The sequence below is a fragment of the Hydra vulgaris genome, chromosome 02 (genome assembly GCF_038396675.1).
Source record: "Hydra vulgaris chromosome 02, alternate assembly HydraT2T_AEP".
Taxonomy (NCBI): Eukaryota; Metazoa; Cnidaria; class Hydrozoa; order Anthoathecata; family Hydridae; genus Hydra; species Hydra vulgaris.
The window spans coordinates 35,797,455-35,817,500 of NC_088921.1; the positions used below are offsets into that span (position 1 = coordinate 35,797,455).

Sequence of the window (20,046 nt, forward strand, 5' to 3'; positions counted from 1 at the left end):
TATTTGAAACCTTAAAGAATAAAAGTTAAAAACTATAATAATTATAAAAGTATAAAATCTTCTAATTGTATCTATATATGTATTATTTAGCATATATTACATTGTGGAGTAATGAAAAAGTGTAACTTAACGATGTAACGTAAGTTTTATCGCAAAGCATCTATAAAATCTCAAAAAATGTATTCAGTTAAATGGGGAAAAAGAGGATAGAAAAATGATTTTGTTAACATAAAAAAGAAAATTAATAAATATATAAATAATAAAAATTGCAAAAGAAAAAAAAAATTGATAAATAAATTTTGTTACATAGAGAGCGTTTGTATCGAAAAACTTCATTTAGAACATTTCTAAAATTATCTAACATTTCAAAAATTATCTAAAAACTAAAAATAAGTTTATGAAGATTTTAGATAGTTTAATCTAAAATCCGTTTCAAATGTTTGCTTAACAGAGATGAGGTGGAGGTTCCAATCACTACTTTTATTATGTAACCTGTTTAAATATTAAACTTACGAATTTATTTAAAGCATCTTTTTTTTTTTTTAATATCAAAGAATTTCTTCACAGGTCACATCAAGAGTGTGTATTATTACTATTAACTAACAAATGACATCAATAAAAACGTTAAAAATTATTAACCTCATATTTTGAAATGGATTTACTAATGCAATAAATACACCAATTCGAATTTTCAATATCTATAATCGCATAAATTTTTTAAACACACTCCTTAAAACATAAAAATTGTATTACAAATATCACGAAACTTCTATAATGCTTTTTGATAGTTCTTTATTTTCTACCAACTGGAAAGCAATGCTGCGTTTCACCATTTATAACATAATGACACAAAGTTTAAAAAACTAAATCAATACGTTGCTGAACTTCAAAAAGACGTCACTAGCTCCAAATTTTCCAAAAAAAAGGGTTTGTACCGTCGTGCTACTTTGAATGTACGTGTGTATATATATACCCGGTGGGAAATTGCCTAACAACCAGCTAGCAATATTCGTAACAATAAATACAACGATTTGGCCACCAGGATCACTAGCTACATAAGCTAGCAAAAATTCACAATATATGTATGATGAGTTATCGAGTGATTTTTTTTATTTTTTTATTTTTATATTTATAATTTTGACATATGTACTATACTTTTAATGTTTTATTTTATTAAAATATTATGATCCTATTTACTTTATCTTAGACAGATTTGGTTTGGCATTGTGGTTTATCCTCCTCCAGATAACTCCCGTTAGAGAGATAGCATAGAAAGAAGCGGAAAGATATTTCACTGGGTGTTGGAATGTGCCATTTTATTGAGCAAGTTCAAGTATCAATAGATAAGTTATTACATGATCACTTAATGAGTTTTAATGCCGTAAAATAATTATTTTTAAATGGTCACTATGTCGCAGACGGATAGTTTTTGTTTATAGTATGTGTTGCCCACCGCATAAACTTATATAGTTAAACTTCATTTAAACTGTTACATGTACTCTTTTGTCCATTAGCTAGCTTATTTTTTTTTTTTTTAAAAAAAGGTGATTTATAAGTACATAGATATAAAGATATAAATAAACATAGATATATATAAATGCACATGTACATAGAAACACCGCGTGAGTACAAAGATTACAATGCTGCGCAAGTAAGAAAGTTATATGTTGCGCAAATATAAAAGTTAATTATATAACTGAAATTTTTTGTTATTTATGTAAATTGTATCATTCTAATGGCATTACCATTTTTTTATAAAATATAGGAGGTGAAAAAGTGATAAACTATTAGTAAAAATTTGTATAAATGGTGTCCCAGTGAGCACGGGACCTAAAAAGGACGTCTTTTGAACGTTCAAAAGACGTCTAAAACTTGCTGTACTGTAGTTTTCCGTCACAACACTATTACATTTTATTAGAGTATTTTAAAAACATCATATGTACACAAAAAAACATCATTATTGGTGTGAAGAGTTTTTGCAGGTTTTTCATAACCTCAAATTGGATTAATTGTTGTGGCATTAATGCCTTAGCAGTATCTACCATTGGCTCATAATATCTTTTTTTCTTTCAGTTTAAAAACACTTCCACAAGATAGTCGGAAAACCTTGTGAAACCCCCGAGAAGACCCACAAAAATGCCAACTTATTAAAATCTCCAAAGACTTTTCAATGAAGCTCATCATATTTAATTTTTAGAATAAAATCTACATATTTGATACAAAGAAAAGTTTGATTAAATGTTGCTATTATAAAGCAGGACAACTGAGAAGCTTTTGACAGCATCAAAATAATCTCTCGCAGCTTTGCAAAAACACAGTTAAGCTTCTTTTAAACTGTTACTCGTACACGTTTGTTCATAAGCTAGCTCACTTTTAAAATAGGTGATTCATAAGTACATAGACATAGAAATATGAAAGAACATAAACATATATAAATGCACAGGTACATAGAAGCACGTGAGTACAAAGATTATAATGTTGCACAAGTATAAAAATCATATGTTGCGCAAGTAAGTTACTCATATATTTAAAATTTTTGTTGTTTAAATTAGTTTTACATTTTTAATATCATTATTTTTTTAATAAAAGATAGGGAGGGGGTGAGTGGGTGGGGGGTTAAAAGGTGATAAGTTATTAGTAAAAGTTTGTTTAAAAGGTATTTTAGAAGGAATGAGACCTAAAAAAGACGCCTTTTGAAAAGTTCAAAAGAAGTCAAAAACGTTCCAAAGACGTTCCAAAGACGTTCAAAAGACGTTTAAAGACGTTCAAAGACGTCTTGTTTACGTCCCGTGCACACTGGGGTGATGTAGCCCTAATTATTATAAAAGTATAACAGTACAAGAGTTAGTTATAGAGCTTTGAAAGCATTTATTTTTATTCCACAAAAAAACTCTTTTGCAAACAACTTCAAAAAATTTTTTACAAAATTTGTTTTGATTCAAAATTTAATTTAAAAATCTAAAAAATACAAAAAGCAATTTAATTTCCATAAATAGATGAACAACCTGCTATTTGCCTAAAAATATAAATTTAAATACTATAAATAAAGTCTATATATTAAAAATAAATATTCGTATCCGGATTAAAAATATAAACGGCATAAATAAAAAACGCATTTAATTAGTCAAGTCTAATTACCAAAGTGATACAACCCTTGTTCCGCTGCTTTTATAAAAATAAACACATTAGGAATTTAACGACTACGAACCTGCTTTAAATAGAGCCTTTCTATCATTTTTGAACTTCAAACTGAAAAAAGTGTTAATACTAATTCAAATATAAAAAATGAATTCTAATGCTTTTGAAAACAACTTCAACAAAATGTGCAATGCAAAACAAAGCGAACTTCTAAATGAAAATCTATATTATGAATTTATTAAATCTAATATTATAAAAGTATAACAGTACAAGAGTTAGTTATAGAGCTTTGAAAGCATTTATTTTTATTCCACAAAAAAACTCTTTTGCAAACAACTTCAAAAAATTTTTTACAAAATTTGTTTTGATTCAAAATTTAATTTAAAAATCTAAAAAATACAAAAAGCAATTTAATTTCCATAAATAGATGAACAACCTGCTATTTGCCTAAAAATATAAATTTAAATACTATAAATAAAGTCTATATATTAAAAATAAATATTCGTATCCGGATTAAAAATATAAACGGCATAAATAAAAAACGCATTTAATTAGTCAAGTCTAATTACCAAAGTGATACAACCCTTGTTCCGCTGCTTTTATAAAAATAAACACATTAGGAATTTAACGACTACGAACCTGCTTTAAATAGAGCCTTTCTATCATTTTTGAACTTCAAACTGAAAAAAGTGTTAATACTAATTCAAATATAAAAAATGAATTCTAATGCTTTTGAAAACAACTTCAACAAAATGTGCAATGCAAAACAAAGCGAACTTCTAAATGAAAATCTATATTATGAATTTATTAAATCTAATATTATGTCTTATAATGGGACAGACATTATATATGGTAAGGCTCATTAATTTCTACTTTATCATATTGTATTCGCAAAGTTTGTTTAACAAAAAAAGTTGGTGTATCGGTTACTTTATATTAATTAGAGCCTGAAAACGAATTTGTATTTAACCAACCAATGAATAATGAAGTATGTGTAAATAAGAATGCAAGTCATACAAAAGTAAAAGCTGTGCTGGAAAACCGTTGCATCTTTGAGCAGTTTGAAAAAAACACAACAGAAATGGTGGTGACTAAACAAGGAAGGTAAACTTAATCCAAGCAAACGTTATTGATGTTGTTTAAATATTGTGTTTTCTTACTTGTTTGATATTTTTTTTCCTTTCTTATTCTCAAACTTGAAAAACTAGTTAAAAAAACATTGATAGAAAACATTATTAATAAATACGTTATTTATTTAGACGGATGTTTCCATCACCTGAGATTACTCTGTCGGGATTAGATCCGAATATATTATATTATGTGGTTATGGACTTTACTGCAGCTGACAACGCAAAGTACAAATGGTCTAAAGAAAATTGGGTATTGCACGGTGAAAGGGATACTCAATGGTCATCAAATACATTTGTTCACCCAGAAAGTCCTCTTTTAGGTGCGCAATGGATGAAAAAAATAATTAACTTTAAGACAATGAAGCTCACAAATAGTATATCAAACTCATTTGGAAACGTAATAATTTTATAATTAATGTTTTACATCTGTAATTTTATCTCTTTAAATCAAATCAAAAGAAAAAATATATATATATTTCGATAAGTAGTATTTTTCTATTTCTTTTAGATTGTTTTAAGCTCAATGCACAAGTATCAGCCTCGTGTTCACGTTGTACCAGATTGCGATGTGTATTTAAATAATTCTCATCCCATCAGCACCTTTGTTTTTAAAGAATGTCAGTTTATTGCTGTTACAGCATATCAAAATCCGAAGGTAGATATTTTGTTTTCATTATGAAAATAAATACTCTTTATATACAAGTATAAAATAACTGATTTTTTGACAACAAATTAGTAAATTAAAGTTAAAACTATTAACATTTGATAAACCAAACACTTATAGTAAATAAAAACATTTTTTTTTACGAAATTCAGATTACAGACTTAAAAATAAAATACAACCCCTTTGCAAAAGGATTTCGCGAACAGAGAAAAAGAAAATTACCAATACAGCAAATTTCTTCCTTTGAGCAGTCAATTATAAAAAAAAGAAAAAAAGGTTTAATAGTTTTTTCTTTGTTTATTTTATGTTGCTCAATATAATTATAATTATTATCATGGTATAGTAATGATTTTATCATCATGTTATAGTTATTATTCATCGTTTATTTTATTAAACTTTTTTTTTTTTTTTTTGTGATTTTTCTGAAATATTTCCGTCAAGTTATTTTAAATAAATTCACAAAAAAAATAAATTTTAAGTATTTGAGAAAATACATTTTTTTAAATTTCGCATTTATAGACAAATTTAATACGAAACAAGATTCAGTCGACAAAGGCGAGGAATCTATTTTTACAAATTTAATCTTACCTTCATCGGAAAGGTTTGATTTGTCTGCCGAAAAGTTAATTGACGAACTCACCATCCCAGGATCAACTTCAAGAAAAAATTTAGAACTTCTTTGCCAGCCTTATTTTAATTACAGTGGTTTCAATCAAACCATTGCAGAACCAAGTTTCATGTGCGATTCTATTTATAATGATTTTATGTAAATATAAAAAGTTTTTTGTAATAAAATTTTATTAAAAGCTTTAAATAATAGTTTATTTTGTAAATAAAAAATAGAAATATATTTATATAAAAAAAAAGAAATGTTAAAAATAATATTTAACTATAAATAACTTAGGTTTTGTATTTTTTTGAACTCAATTTTCTACTAAGTTGAATGGAATTAAATATTTTTAAAGTAGATTTAGGGTTTTGACCAGTTCAATTTTGAATTAAATACAATCATTTTGCAATGCTTATAAACTGATATAGAGTACTTTATATTTATCATACTTAAACCTTATTATAATAGGCTAAAAGCATAATTATAATATACAAGCATTATAATAGGTTAAAAGCATATTAAATGCACTCTATGCCAATTTTTAAGGCTTTGACACACCAATCAAAAGTATTTAAAAATTTTAAATAAATTTGAACTTATCATTATCAAATAGATATGCTAAACACATTTTAAAAATTTCAGCTGAAAATGATAAAACATGTTTTGATAACAAATAAAAATTAGTTTGAAATATAACTTTTATTTGTTTATGTTTTTATTTTTCTTACTTTACCAATTCTATTATTCAAAACATGTCAAAATAATTTTAATAATAATATATATTTTTGGTAACAAAAGTAAAAAATTTAAACATATTAATATGAATTACATTAATGCGATTATATTAATACGGTTATATTTAAAAAAAAAAAATCTGAAAATTTTATTTTTAAGTTCAAGTCTAATTTTTAGTTTTTTTTGTTTCTAACAAACAGCTTAGCCAAATTAACTTGTTTTTGCAGTTGTTCATCAGTTGCACTGTTCATTAGTTGCACTGGTCATCAAGACCTGTTATTTTAAGGGTTAGGTGAGGCAATAACAAAATAAAATAAAAAAGCCTAATCAACTATAGGGACCCGGCCTTGAGGAGGTAAACACATTTCGAAAATTATTTAATTTCTCTCTATAATGAAAAAGATAAAAAAACCAATTTGTATTTTTTTTGATTAGGTTTAATAAAAAAGGCAGTTATTAGATAAGAGGAAATAAAACTTGAACTATTGAATCATTTAGGTAATAGTTTCATTGAGTTTTTTTTCATATATTTTGCTGTTCATGCAGTAATATAAAAAAATTATTCCATAAAAAAAAGAAAATATATATATATATATTTATATAAACAGATAGGGGCTCAAAGAAGATATGGATGACCAGAGTCACCGTCTTTTCATTGAGCCCTAGTTTTACCTCCACCTTTTTAGATTCTCTTTTTTTCAGTGCATAATAAATAACAATTTAATTCAGATATGTTTCGAAATAGTTAAGTTTGCATATGTGTAAATAAATTTGAATTTAAAACTTATTTAAAAAAATCTTGTATCATATTGTACATTTTTTTTAAATCTCGATAGTTGTCTCAGCCAAAACTGAGGCGATCTTTTACAATAGTTTTAAGTTCTCAAGAAAAATAAAATTAATTAACTGGTACTCAGAACCTTGCAAAACAGCGAATTAGATTTCATTGCAAACTTGCCAAGAAGTGCAAAGTTAGGCATTAAATTTTCAACACTCACATTTCTGAAATGGTTTGCCAGATAATGTTATGGAAACAATATGTCTGAAATGGTTTGCCAGATAATGTTACAAAAACGGTCGACGAATATAAACAACTACTGGACAGTAACTATTCATCATAGCTACAGCTTAATTTTTAACGAAAACTTTTATTATTTATTGTAAATTTTTGTTATTTATTGACATGTTTGGAATGTGAATATTTATGTACTCCATCAAGCAGTGTAACAGCGGAATGCATGTTTTCAACTGATTGATTAATTACAAATTCTAAAATAAGATTACTAGAGCCGACTAATAGTAATTTATTTATATTCAGCAACTCTAACTGTAAAATAAGTTAAGATTATGATATAACTTTAATTAATGTAATAGTTACAAGCAAGACAAGGTGCAGTTTGATTTAAATCGGTTAAACAAACATTTTTTTTTTAGCCAACAGCCACTAGCTTTACGAGTGGCTAGCATGCTATTCAACTATTTAAGAGTTAAAGAATTTCTAATTTTTTAAATCTTTACCGTTTATTGCCGTGTTTTTTCCTCTTTGCGTTGTTTGTCTTTTATATATATATATATATATATATATATATATATATATATATATATATATATATATATATATATATATATATATATATATATATATATATATATATATATATATATATCTGTGTGTGTGTGTAAAAATATATATGACATAAAATTTTAAATCGAAATACAATTAAAGTTAACTACAGTTGCACAAAATATGGAAAAAATTACAAATGGTCACAATAATGCTTTATTAGAAAAAAAAGAAATCCTAAATGAAAAAACTTCAGAATATTGTAATTGTATACAAAAAAATAGTTGTCCAGTGAGTGGAAGTTGTTTATCAAAAAATACGGTATACAAATGTTGGTATATACATGTATATACATGTTGTGGTATATATATGTATATATATATTGTTTCCTCTAAGAATGTACCTGATAAACAATATATTGGCATAACAGAGGGTGAATGGAAAAAACGTTTTGCCAATCATAAGCAATCTTTTGAAAATGAAAGTTTTTCAAAAAATATCATGCTGTCAAAATATAAGTGGGAATTAAAAGGTAAAAATAGTGATGATTTTGTACTGAATTGGTCCAAACAGCGCCTGCATATAACAATATTTCCAATAAAATGCATACTTTGCCTACAAGAAAAATTTGAATTAATTACACATGCAAACCAAGAATGCTTATCAAACAAAAAGGAGGAATTAATTTCTAAATGTAGGCACGAAAATAAGTTTCTCCGAAAAAACTATAAAAATAAATGAGCTCAAATAATAGTTACGTTAAATCCCCCTTTTGAAAAATATTTTTAAAAAAAAGCATAAGTAATTATTTCTAAAAAATTCTTTTTATAATAGTGTCGGCAAATTTCACAAATGTGTGAAAATTTACTGTAGGCAAGACATTTACAACTTCCTGTAATTTAATTTTTGGCATAAATTAAAGTTTTATTAATTTGATTATTCATTTCTGATGAGTCTTTATTGATGAAACACAGTGTTAGATGAAAAAAATTTTTGTTAAATGATTTTCTACTAATTTATAATTGCTCTGTTCTTTTAAGAACATTGAACACTTTATTTTGTAGAATACATTTTAAAGTTGTTTATATATATATATATATATATATATATATATATATATATCAACCCAAGATTTAGCGACTCGCGTTTATATATATATATATATATATATATATATATATATATATATATATATATATATATATATATATATATATATATATATATATATATATATATATATCAACTCAAGATTTAGCGACTCGTAAAGATCTGAACTCCATACTAAAAAACTAACGCCAAAATAACAAAAACAATTTAACGCCGGAGTTGAGCAAATTGTAACGTAATTTTAAAATAGTTTTTTTGTTTATTTGATTGTGTCCAGTTAAAGAGTGTATAGTTTGAAAACATATAAAAAAGTAATAAAGTTATTAAAATAAATTAAGAATAATTAAAACAAATTTTTTTTTTTCGTTTTCTACTTTTCCTTTGTTTGTTTTCTCTCTATTTGTTTGTTTGTGTTTTATATATTTTTTTTAGGTGTTACTTTGGTGTCCATTGGCTAGTTAGTAACTATATAAGTGTCACCTAAATAAATAAATAATTATATTATAAAATAAATAATAAATTTACGATAAATATTTTAAATTTTTATTTAAATGGTTGCGTAATAATAACATAAAATTTGGTTCACAATGATAATTATTATCATTTAGATTTAAACATCTCCAGCTACTAATTTTCCATAATAACTCCAAATAATTCTTTTGTTGCACAAAATATCTTCAAATAATTTTTTGATGAGTTTTATTTTGTTCACAACAAGATGAGAATGTATTGTTTACTGATCTATTTTTATTAAAACTCTATAAAATGTTATAAATCTTAAAAATAAAAGTAAAAATGTAGTTGGACCTTAACCCCCTAAATTCCTAAAGGAGTATAATCGGTTATTTCACACATCTGCCACATAATATATTGGTTATTTGACACATTTGATTCGGTTGGTTTTTAGTTTTGAGGACTTTTTTATTATTTTTTATTTTTATTTTTTGTATAGAAAGCAGTCGGTAGTTTATAAGGATTTGCAACCCCCTCCCTCCCTCCCATCCTTTATTCTGTTACAAGAATCAGGCGTCAAACTCATTGTATAATTCAGTCGTAAAGATGTTTTTGTTTAAGTGTTATTACTATGACAACATTATTATTAACCAAATTTTTGTTTTTAAAATGGTTCACGGTTGTAGTCCTTCATTTATGTAATTGATTTTTTTCTGTCTTTTTTTATCCGTTTTTGCCTTTTGTTTTTTATATTCCATGCATTTTATTAAAAATCAATTTCACATTTATTAATTTTTTAGTTAAACCAAATAATTTTAAAAACCAGATTAAGGCACAAATAATGGATCTTACAGGAAGCAGCTATGAAGGGAATTTTGATGTTTATGGCAGGTAAATTATAATAAATTTTTAATCGCTTATATTTGTGTGTGTTTGTTTGTTCATGTTATAAATAACATTTAGTTATATTTCTAAATAAACTGTAATTTATACAGGAGTTGTTATTACAAAACGTGGCCTTAATTCAGGTCACAATTACTAATTGTTATTACTAATTACTAATTTTTATTACTATTATTAATTGTTTTATTACTACTAATTGTTATTACTAATTATTAATTGTTATTACAATTACTAATTTCTTTCCTAATTGAATTAGGAAGGAAAGTTATTATAAATCACCAAGTGTTATTTTAGTTTTTGTTGTCTAAACGAAACATCAAAGTTTTAAACAACGGGTCTGATATAAAAATCTATGAGTACTGTTTGGATACACTATCAAACCAACTCAGGAAACATTATCTCTAAAGAAAATTTGTTAAATATAGTTTAAATTTAAGAATGATGTTTCATTTTGCCTAATTTTTCAAGTTTTTTTGTTTTTTGCTTGTATTTAATGAATATGGAATGAAAATAGAGCAAAAAAAAAAAACCTTTAAAATTTTAACCTTAAAACAGGAACATAGTTGCTAAGTTGCTAAATTTAAAAAAGGATGCTCTTGGTTAATTTATCCTTTTTCAGATTTTAAACAAATTACAAGTGCTTGAAACATTCAGTAAAATAAGTAAGTTTTGTAAAGTATGTTTAAATTGTAGCTCTATTTAAAAAGAGGACATTCATTTCACCCACTCCCTCAAATTTTCCTTAAACTTTACCAGTGGTACCTTTCAATAAAAGTTAAAAAATGCAAAATTTAGATTTCAAACTCTAATTGTTTTAAAAACTATGAAATTTTGAAATTAAGTCTATCTTTGCAAATGCTTGCCATAATAAGTTTTTAGTGCTATGTTTTTATGAATAATTTAATTTTAAGTTGAAGGGAAAGGCTAAAAATAAGTCCATTTTTGAGGGCGCTGAATCCAAATTTGAAAAGAAACTAACTCAGTTCAAAATTTTAAATAGCCATAGTTTAATTTTATAATGCTCATAACAAATTTTTTGTTTCTTAACCATAGGTTGTTGTTTCACTGATTCTCAGAGTTGCTTAACTCTCATTTATATAAATTTTGTTTTTAATAAAGGAAGAAGTGTTTTATCATTTTAATATAAAATATAGTTTTCGTTTGTTAAAACCTAATGAAGATATAGCGTATTTAAATTTAAACATAAAATTTCCTATTTTTGCACACAACTACCATAATATTTTTTGTAGTTGTACTTTTTCATGAAAAGGTTCTAATTGAAAAAATGGCTAAAAATTGGTATCTGACTATTTTTTTTTGTAGCTTAAATTCAAAGGTGTGAAGAAAATAGCTAAACTCAAAGTACTTGATCATCTTTTTTAAATTTTTATATGGTCAAATTTTTTTTAATTTTTATATCAGTCAAATTTTTTTGTTTTACTCTTTTGGGTTACATTTCAACTCATACTTTGAGTTGCCCAACACTCATTATGAAATATGAGATGTGAGAAAATCATAATATAAACAATAATTTAGATCTCTTAAAGCATAAAAAATGTATTAAAAGTTTTATATTTGCATATATTATAATAATTTTACATATATTTATGTATGTCAAATGCTATTATAGACTCTTTTTGACAGCATTAAATGTATTTGGGTGACATTTGGGCACCACCCAAATTCAGAAATTAAAGACTTTTTTTTTTATACAGCAAGTATTGTTTATTCACAAAGAAACGCCTACATACAGCAATATTTCCTAAAATGTGAATATAAAATTATCATGGATCTTAACAATTCTTTGCCATTAAAAATGACAATGTTAAGTACACTTTATGTAAAAAATATTAAATTTAGTTAAGGAAACAAATTAAATTTTATATATTTTTAAAAAACACAAAAATACAACTTGGTAGACTGTAACGTTTATTGTTTTTTAATAAAAACATAAACATTTTGAATTTTTTTTTATTATTATTTTAATGTTTACATACATCAACTGAAAATTAGGTAGAACATACCTGGACCACTGCTACATTTACTGATGAATAGGTAGAACATGCTAGGGGTGCTGCTACATGGGCTGAGGGTTTTTGCAGTTTTGGTTTGGGCAGGCAATCTATCAATTAAAAAGTTTTTTCTTTCAAGTTTTACCAATTTTCTAAATAATTTTTAACAAAATAATAAAGTTTATATTTTATTTTGAAAATAAAAGACGATCATGTATATATATATATATATATATATATATATATATATATATATATATATATATATATATATATACATATATATATATATATATATTTATATATATATATATATATATATATATATATATATATATATATATATATATATATATATATATATATATATATATATATATATACTATACTATACTTAATTTTCAAGTTTTTTCAGTCTTCTAAATAAATTTTAACAAAATAGTAAAGTTTATATTTTATTGTAAAAATAAAAGACGATCATGTATATATATATATATATATATATATATATATATATATATATATATATATATATATATATATATATATATATATATATATATATATACACACAAACACATGTACACTATACTCAATCCGTATATAAGGACGCAGTTTCCTAATATCATTTTTGTGCTTTTAATGAAAAAATATGTGCTTTAATTTTTCAGAAAAAGAAGAATAAAAAGTAATGAAAAAAAAGATTGCTACTCTATGCCAAACCCTCAGTCGATGTAGCAGCACTTCTCTTGCGGTAGCAGGCTATAAGATAGTTAATGTATGTACTAAGGCCCTGCAACCTTATATTTTTTATGGCGTCATCCATGTGTTGCATTTATATAAGAGTTTGAGTTTGATATATTCAGTAACCAAATTAATACATGTTAACTGCAATAATGTCGTAACAATTATAAAAAATATATATGCGTATATTTAAATGATAAATTATTAATTTGCTGAAGAGACTTTTCCAGGAGTCTCTATGCTGATTTAACAGTTTATCATATCAAAATCCAATTTTTAAATGTATTCAAAGTTGGAGCGTTTACATTGTGCTGTGTGAGAGAGTTCCAATGGACCGCAACTAGAGCTACAATTTAAACATACTTTACAAAACTTACTTATTTTACTGAATGTTTATGTTTTACTTGAAGTCCCTCATGTGTTTCGCAATCAAATACAATATATTTACCCCAGAGCTTCTCTTTTTTCCGGAGTATTTTAAGTACTTCTGGTGTAATCCACAACGGTTGATTTTTATAGAACGGTGAAGTTGTTGATGAAATGAATTTACTTGACTGCTTCGTTGTAGTTTATATGTATATATATATATATATATATATATATGTATATATATATATATATATATATATATATATATATATATATATATATATATATATATATATATATATATTAGGGATGTGAATTTTTGGTAACTCCAGAAATAATAATAATTTCAAATAAAAATGAATTGTTTAAATTTTATATACAAAAAACAACAATTTTTAACGAAAAATTGAAAAAGTTGTTTTTTATGACATTTTGTTTGCAATTTTTAATGTTTAAGTAGAAAAAGTTATGAATTTTGAAATCACTTTAAAATTCTGGTTCTTTTGAGACCCAGATAGATATACTTTTAAAGAAAAAAAAACTCACTGATATATGGGAGCCAGTGTGTAATCAAGGGTCATGGTGGGTGACCTTTTTCAAAAATTAAATGACTTTTCAGTTACTTTCAAACCAAAGTTCATCTGTTTTTTATATTGGAAACTGGAAATACCAAAAATTCACATCCCTGATGAATATATTTGGGCATTTTCAAAAAATCATGCACGGAACATTGCATCTGTTGCATTAATTATTTTGAAAATGCAATTTGTAATCACCAACTTACTTTTATTTAATTGATATCTATGTATATATTACCTATACAAAGTATGGTAGCTATGGGTTGCTTTATTATAGAATAAATTAATTTTTTAATGGAGTCACGCACAGAACAGAAAAGAACAAAGAATTAATAAATGAACCCCATTTTCTCTGAAAATGTATTAGTGATGAGTGTTTCGTTTTTTATAGGTAATTATACAAGCATTCTTAAAAATTATTACAAAGTTGCAGAATTCAACGATGTATCTTTGCTCTACAATAGTAGTTTTAACCAAAATCAAGCACGGACAAAAAAAAAAAGTAACAAACGGAACATGCAAACATTAGTCACTTTTGGAGTGTATTTTTGGAAATAAATCAATTGTGACTATCATAAATAACATATATATTAATACTAATTAATTATATACATGTTTGATTAAAAAACAATACTTTAATGTATTATATTTAAGAAAAATAATGTATTATAGTTTATAATATATTAAAGATAAGAAAGATATAATATCAAATTTTTAACAATAAATTTAGTTGTAACACTTTGGCTCTAGAAATTTAATATGTGCCATATTATCTAAAATTTCTAATACTTCGGCAAGGTATGTCTTTGCTCTACCAGCAGAACTCAATTCTATAAAGACAAATATACCTGGGGAAATAGTATTAAATTTGTACCTTTCAGATGGAGATGATACCACGTTTATCAATAATGAAGACGATGAATTCTTAACAATTTTTACCATTTCTGATTGGTTACAAATTGCCATACAAGCACCATCAATATTAAAAAAGAGTGGTGGCAACGAATACCCTTGACTTTAAATTTATCTTTGAGAAGCGTCTCATTGATCTCATTTTAGTTTGCGGTAATACACTCATTTGTAATCGAGATGATCTAAAAAAATGAAAATTTAATAACCAAAAGTTTCATATCTACAACTTTCATTTTGAGGTTTTTTCTTTCAGCACCAAATGAGTCTATTTCATCAACATATTGATCAAACTTTGGCAACCCACAGTTTTACATTCCATAAACATGCAAGATTGGTAGTTATGATTACGCACAGATCTGTCAACTATGTCTAGCATAATATTAAATTTTTTTTGAAAGACATTCGTTAACAATCTGAAATTTTCATGGTATATGCAAAGGCAAATATCGTGGGGAAGATTGTTTACTAACTTGACATAGAATGGCCGCAGATTGTAAAAGATTTCCCCACTTTTAAATTAATATCCTCTCTTTTAAAAATTGAATATGGTTCTCCTATGGTCATCAGCATGTGACGAATTTGTTTCTAAAAGAAAACAAAAATTGTTTACAAAAACTAAAAACCTTATTAAACAAAATGCGATTTCTACATATAAACAATGTCATACCTTCTCTTTTGTTTTCTTATTAATCGCAACATCTTTGCGTTCTGGAGCCATTCTACTGATATTTTCTCGCAAATAAAAATCAAGAACTTTGCAATTAACATTGTTCAAACCGGCGTAGTCAGGGCCTGATTTTGAAATATCAGAAAGTAGTATGTTTTCACGTTTACAAACTTCTTTTAAAAGGTATTTTCTTTTGTTTGAATCGGCAGGTAATGCTGAATTAATTTTTTAAGTGCCTTTCCAAAACTCTGCGAAGATAAAAAGGATTGTTCAATATCAGATGCAGATTGGTTCACCTCTTTCTTTTGCTTCTTTCTTTTGCAATCTTTTTGACGTACTTCCTCCTTTTCCTTTTCCCTCATGTTAGCTCTTTTATTTTTCATTTGATTAGTTTCAGCAATTCAATATTCTGGACGTTTCTTTCTAAATTTTTTCTGAACTATTAAATGCTAAACTTTGTTCATTTTAATTCTAAATTCTTTTAAGCAACTGTTTTCAATCTAACTAAATTATACTCAAACTAATTAATTAGCAAATATGCAATTCAAACGTTATAAAGCTAAAGAAAAATAATTCTCATGCATGGATGAATATTTTTCTGTGCGTGATATGTCTGTGCGTGATGCAAAAAAACAATGCTAAAATGTCATAGAAGAAAAAAAATATTTTTGCCATTCAATTCAGAACCTAAAAATACGCAAAGTAAAAAAAATCACTTATATTGAAACTTTTTAACACTTCTTTTTCTAAATAATTAGATCTTTTAAATCACACACGGAAATTCAAAATGCTGTTCACTTTGGCATAAAATTTAAGATATATCCAAGCTACTTAGTTAGAATTTATGATAATGAAATATTAAAAGACATCATTATCTTTAAGAATCAAAAAAATCTGGGCTATGATATCAATTTTAAGTATCATAACCACATGTAATAAAAATTTTTGTTTTTTGTCTTAAAGAATTCTTTTATTTATTGCAAAGTTTGAATAATTAAAACATAAAGAAACACTTGTCTTCTATAATTTTATTGTTAGATAATCAAAATATCTGCTTTTGAATAATCAAAATATTTTCTTTTAAATTTCATCTTCCAAATTAAAAAAATTTTTGTTTTAAAATTTCACTTTTTTTGACTCACTGGAATGGAAATGCCTATATATATATATATATATATATATATATATATATATATATATATATATATATATATATATATATATATATATATATATATATATATATATATATATATATATATATATATATATATATATACATATATATACATACATATATATATATATACATACATATATATACATACATATATATATATATATATATATATATATATAAATATATATATATATATATATATATATATATATATATACACCCCTTAGATGTTGTGAGATAGTTTTTTCTATATTTTGTTGACAAAAAGTAAAAATTAAAATGCAAGACCGGAATTTTTTTTTTTTAATAATGATAGACTGCCTGCCCCAACCAAACCCTCAGTCGATGTAGCAGCACTCCCTTGCGGGTCAGGCTATTTGTCAGTCGATGTAGCAGCACTCCCTTGCGAGTCAGGCTATTTGTCAGTCGATGTAGCAGCACTCCCTTGCGAGTCAGGCTATTTGTCAGTCAATGTAGCAGCACTCCCTTGCGAGTCAGGCTATAAGATAGTCGATGTAGCAACACTCCGCGCATGATTTACAGAAAAAAAACAAAAATAAAAACATTTTATTAAAAAAAATAAAAATAAAAACATTTTATTAAAAAAAATAAAAATAAAAACTTAGTTTATATTGTTAAAAACATTCAAAATGTTATAAAAACATTCAGAATGTTTTTAAAAACATTCTGGTCAATTAAATTTGCGTTTTTGTGGTTTTTTTAAAAAACGATTAATTTGTAATTAAATTAATGGTTTTTACTTTCGTCCAACACGGAAATGTTGGACGAAAGTCAAAAGTAATTAAAAGTGACGTATGTGTTGGCGTAAGAATCACTTTTTTCCTTCCGCTCTTCCTAAAGCCAACAAACTATAGAACTATATATATACATATATATACATACATATATATATATATATATACATACATATATATACATACATATATATATATATATATATATATATATATATATATATATATATATATATAAATTATATACATATATATATATAACTTATATTTTAAAAATATATATATATATATATATATATATATATATATATAGATATATATATATATAGATATAGATAGTTCTATAGTTTGTTGGCTTTAGGAAGAGCGGAAGGAAAAAAGTGATTCTTACGCCAACACATACGTCACTTTTAATTACTTTTAACTTTCGTCTAACATTTCCGTGTTGGACGAAAGTAAAAACCATTAATTTAATTACAAATTATTCGTTTTTTAAAAAAACCACAAAAACGCAAATTTAATTGACCAGAATGTTTTTAAAAACATTCTGAATGTTTTTATAACATTTTGAATGTTTTTAACAATATAAAACAATGTTTTTATTTTTATTTTTTTTAATAAAATGTTTTTATTTTTATTTTTTTTAATAAAATGTTTTTATTTTTATTTTTTTTACTGTAAATCATGCGCGGAGTGTTGCTACATCAACTATCTTATAGCCTGACTCGCAAGGGAGTGCTGACTACATCGACTGACAAATAGCCCTGACTCGCAAGGGAGTGCTGCTACATCGACTGACAAATAGCCTGACTCGCAAGGGAGTGCTGCTACATCGACTGACAAATAGCCTGACCCGCAAGGGAGTGCTGCTACATCGACTGAGGGTTTGGTTGGGGCAGGCAGTCTATCATTATTAAAAAAAAAAAATTCCGGTCTTGCATTTTAATTTTTACTTTTTGTCAACAAAATATCGAAAAAACTTTCGGACAACATCTAAGGGTCCTATATATATATATAATATATATATATATATATATATATATATAGAACCCTTAGATGTTGTCCGAAGTTTTTTTCCATATTTTGTTGACAAAAAGTAAAAATTAAAATTCAAGACCGGAATTTTTTTTTTTAATAATGATAGACTGCCTGCCCCAACCAAACCCTCAGTCGATGTATATATATATATATATATATATATATATATATATATATATATATATATATTTATATATATATATATATATATATATATATATATATAGAACCCTTAGATGTTGTCCGAAAGTTTTTTCGATATTTTGTTGACAAAAAGTAAAAATTAAAATGCAAGACCGGAATTTTTTTTTTTTAATAATGATAGACTGCCTGCCCCAACCAAACCCTCAGTCGATGTAGCAGCACTCCCTTGCGGGTCAGGCTATTTGTCAGTCGATGTAGCAGCACTCCCTTGCGAGTCAGGCTATTTGTCAGTCGATGTAGCAGCACTCCCTTGCGAGTCAGGCTATAAGATAGTCGATGTAGCAACACTCCGCGCATGATTTACAGTAAAAAAAATAAAAATAAAAACATTTTATTAAAAAAAATAAAAATAAAAACATTTTATTAAAAAAAATAAAAATAAAAACATTGTTTATATTGTTAAAAACATTCAAAATGTTATAAAAACATTCAGAATGTTTTTAAAAACATTCTGGTCAATTAAATTTGCGTTTTTGTGGTTTTTTTAAAAAACGATTAATTTGTAATTAAATTAATGGTTTTTACTTTCGTCCAACACGGAAATGTTGGACGAAAGTCAAAAGTAATTAAAAGTGACGTATGTGTTGGCGTAAGAATCACTTTTTTCCTTCTGCTCTTCCTAATGCCAACAAACTATAGAACTATATATATATATATATATATATATATATATATATATATATATATACATATATATACATACATATATATATATATATACATACATATATATACATACATATATATATATATATATATATATATATATATATATATATATATATATATATATATATATATATATATATATATATATATATATATATATATATATATATATATATATATACATACATATATATACATACATATATATATATATATACATACATATATATACATACATATATATATATATATATATATATATATATATATATATATATATATATATATATATATATATAATATATATATATATATATATATATATATATGTATATATATATATATATAAATATATATAATATAATATATATATATATATATATATACATACATATATATACATACATATATATATATATATACATACATATATTATACATACATATATATATATATATATATATATATATATATATATATATATATATATATATATATATATATATATATATATATATATATATATATATATATATATATATATATATATATATATATATATATATATATATATATATATATATATATATATATATATATATATATATATA

At 24.7% G+C, this 20,046-nt stretch overlaps 2 protein-coding genes across 2 annotated transcripts in view; both read left to right on the top strand.

The window, feature by feature from the left end:
- Positions 1–550: 550 nt before the first annotated feature.
- Positions 551–5,702, top strand: LOC100205022 (T-box protein VegT-B-like). The gene is made up of 7 exons (XM_065789493.1): positions 551–1,082; positions 1,208–2,510; positions 4,083–4,242; positions 4,398–4,665; positions 4,777–4,923; positions 5,085–5,208; positions 5,452–5,702. The coding sequence occupies exons 3-7, from the start codon at positions 4,115–4,117 to the stop codon at positions 5,700–5,702; spliced, it is 918 nt and encodes a 305-aa protein (XP_065645565.1). The 5' UTR covers positions 551–1,082; positions 1,208–2,510; positions 4,083–4,114.
- A 4,270-nt stretch (positions 5,703–9,972) lies between these two features.
- Positions 9,973–20,046, top strand: part of LOC100215346 (MORN repeat-containing protein 5) — a 30,832-nt gene continuing 20,758 nt past the window's right edge. The window contains exons 1-2 of the mRNA XM_065790732.1: positions 9,973–10,102; positions 10,205–10,295. Coding sequence (XP_065646804.1) covers positions 10,036–10,102; positions 10,205–10,295 — 158 coding nt within the window. The 5' untranslated portion in view covers positions 9,973–10,035. The remainder of the gene's footprint in view (positions 10,103–10,204; positions 10,296–20,046) is intronic.

Coding starts and splice junctions, on each gene's coding strand:
- LOC100205022 (XM_065789493.1), top strand. CDS start 4,115: ATGAATAATGAAGTATGTGTAAATAAGAATGCAAGTCATACAAAAGTA. Junction 4,924..5,084: donor CAGCATATCAAAATCCGAAG/GTAGATATTTTG, acceptor TACGAAATTCAG/ATTACAGACTTAAAAATAAA. Junction 5,209..5,451: donor TATAAAAAAAAGAAAAAAAG/GTTTAATAGTTT, acceptor TCGCATTTATAG/ACAAATTTAATACGAAACAA.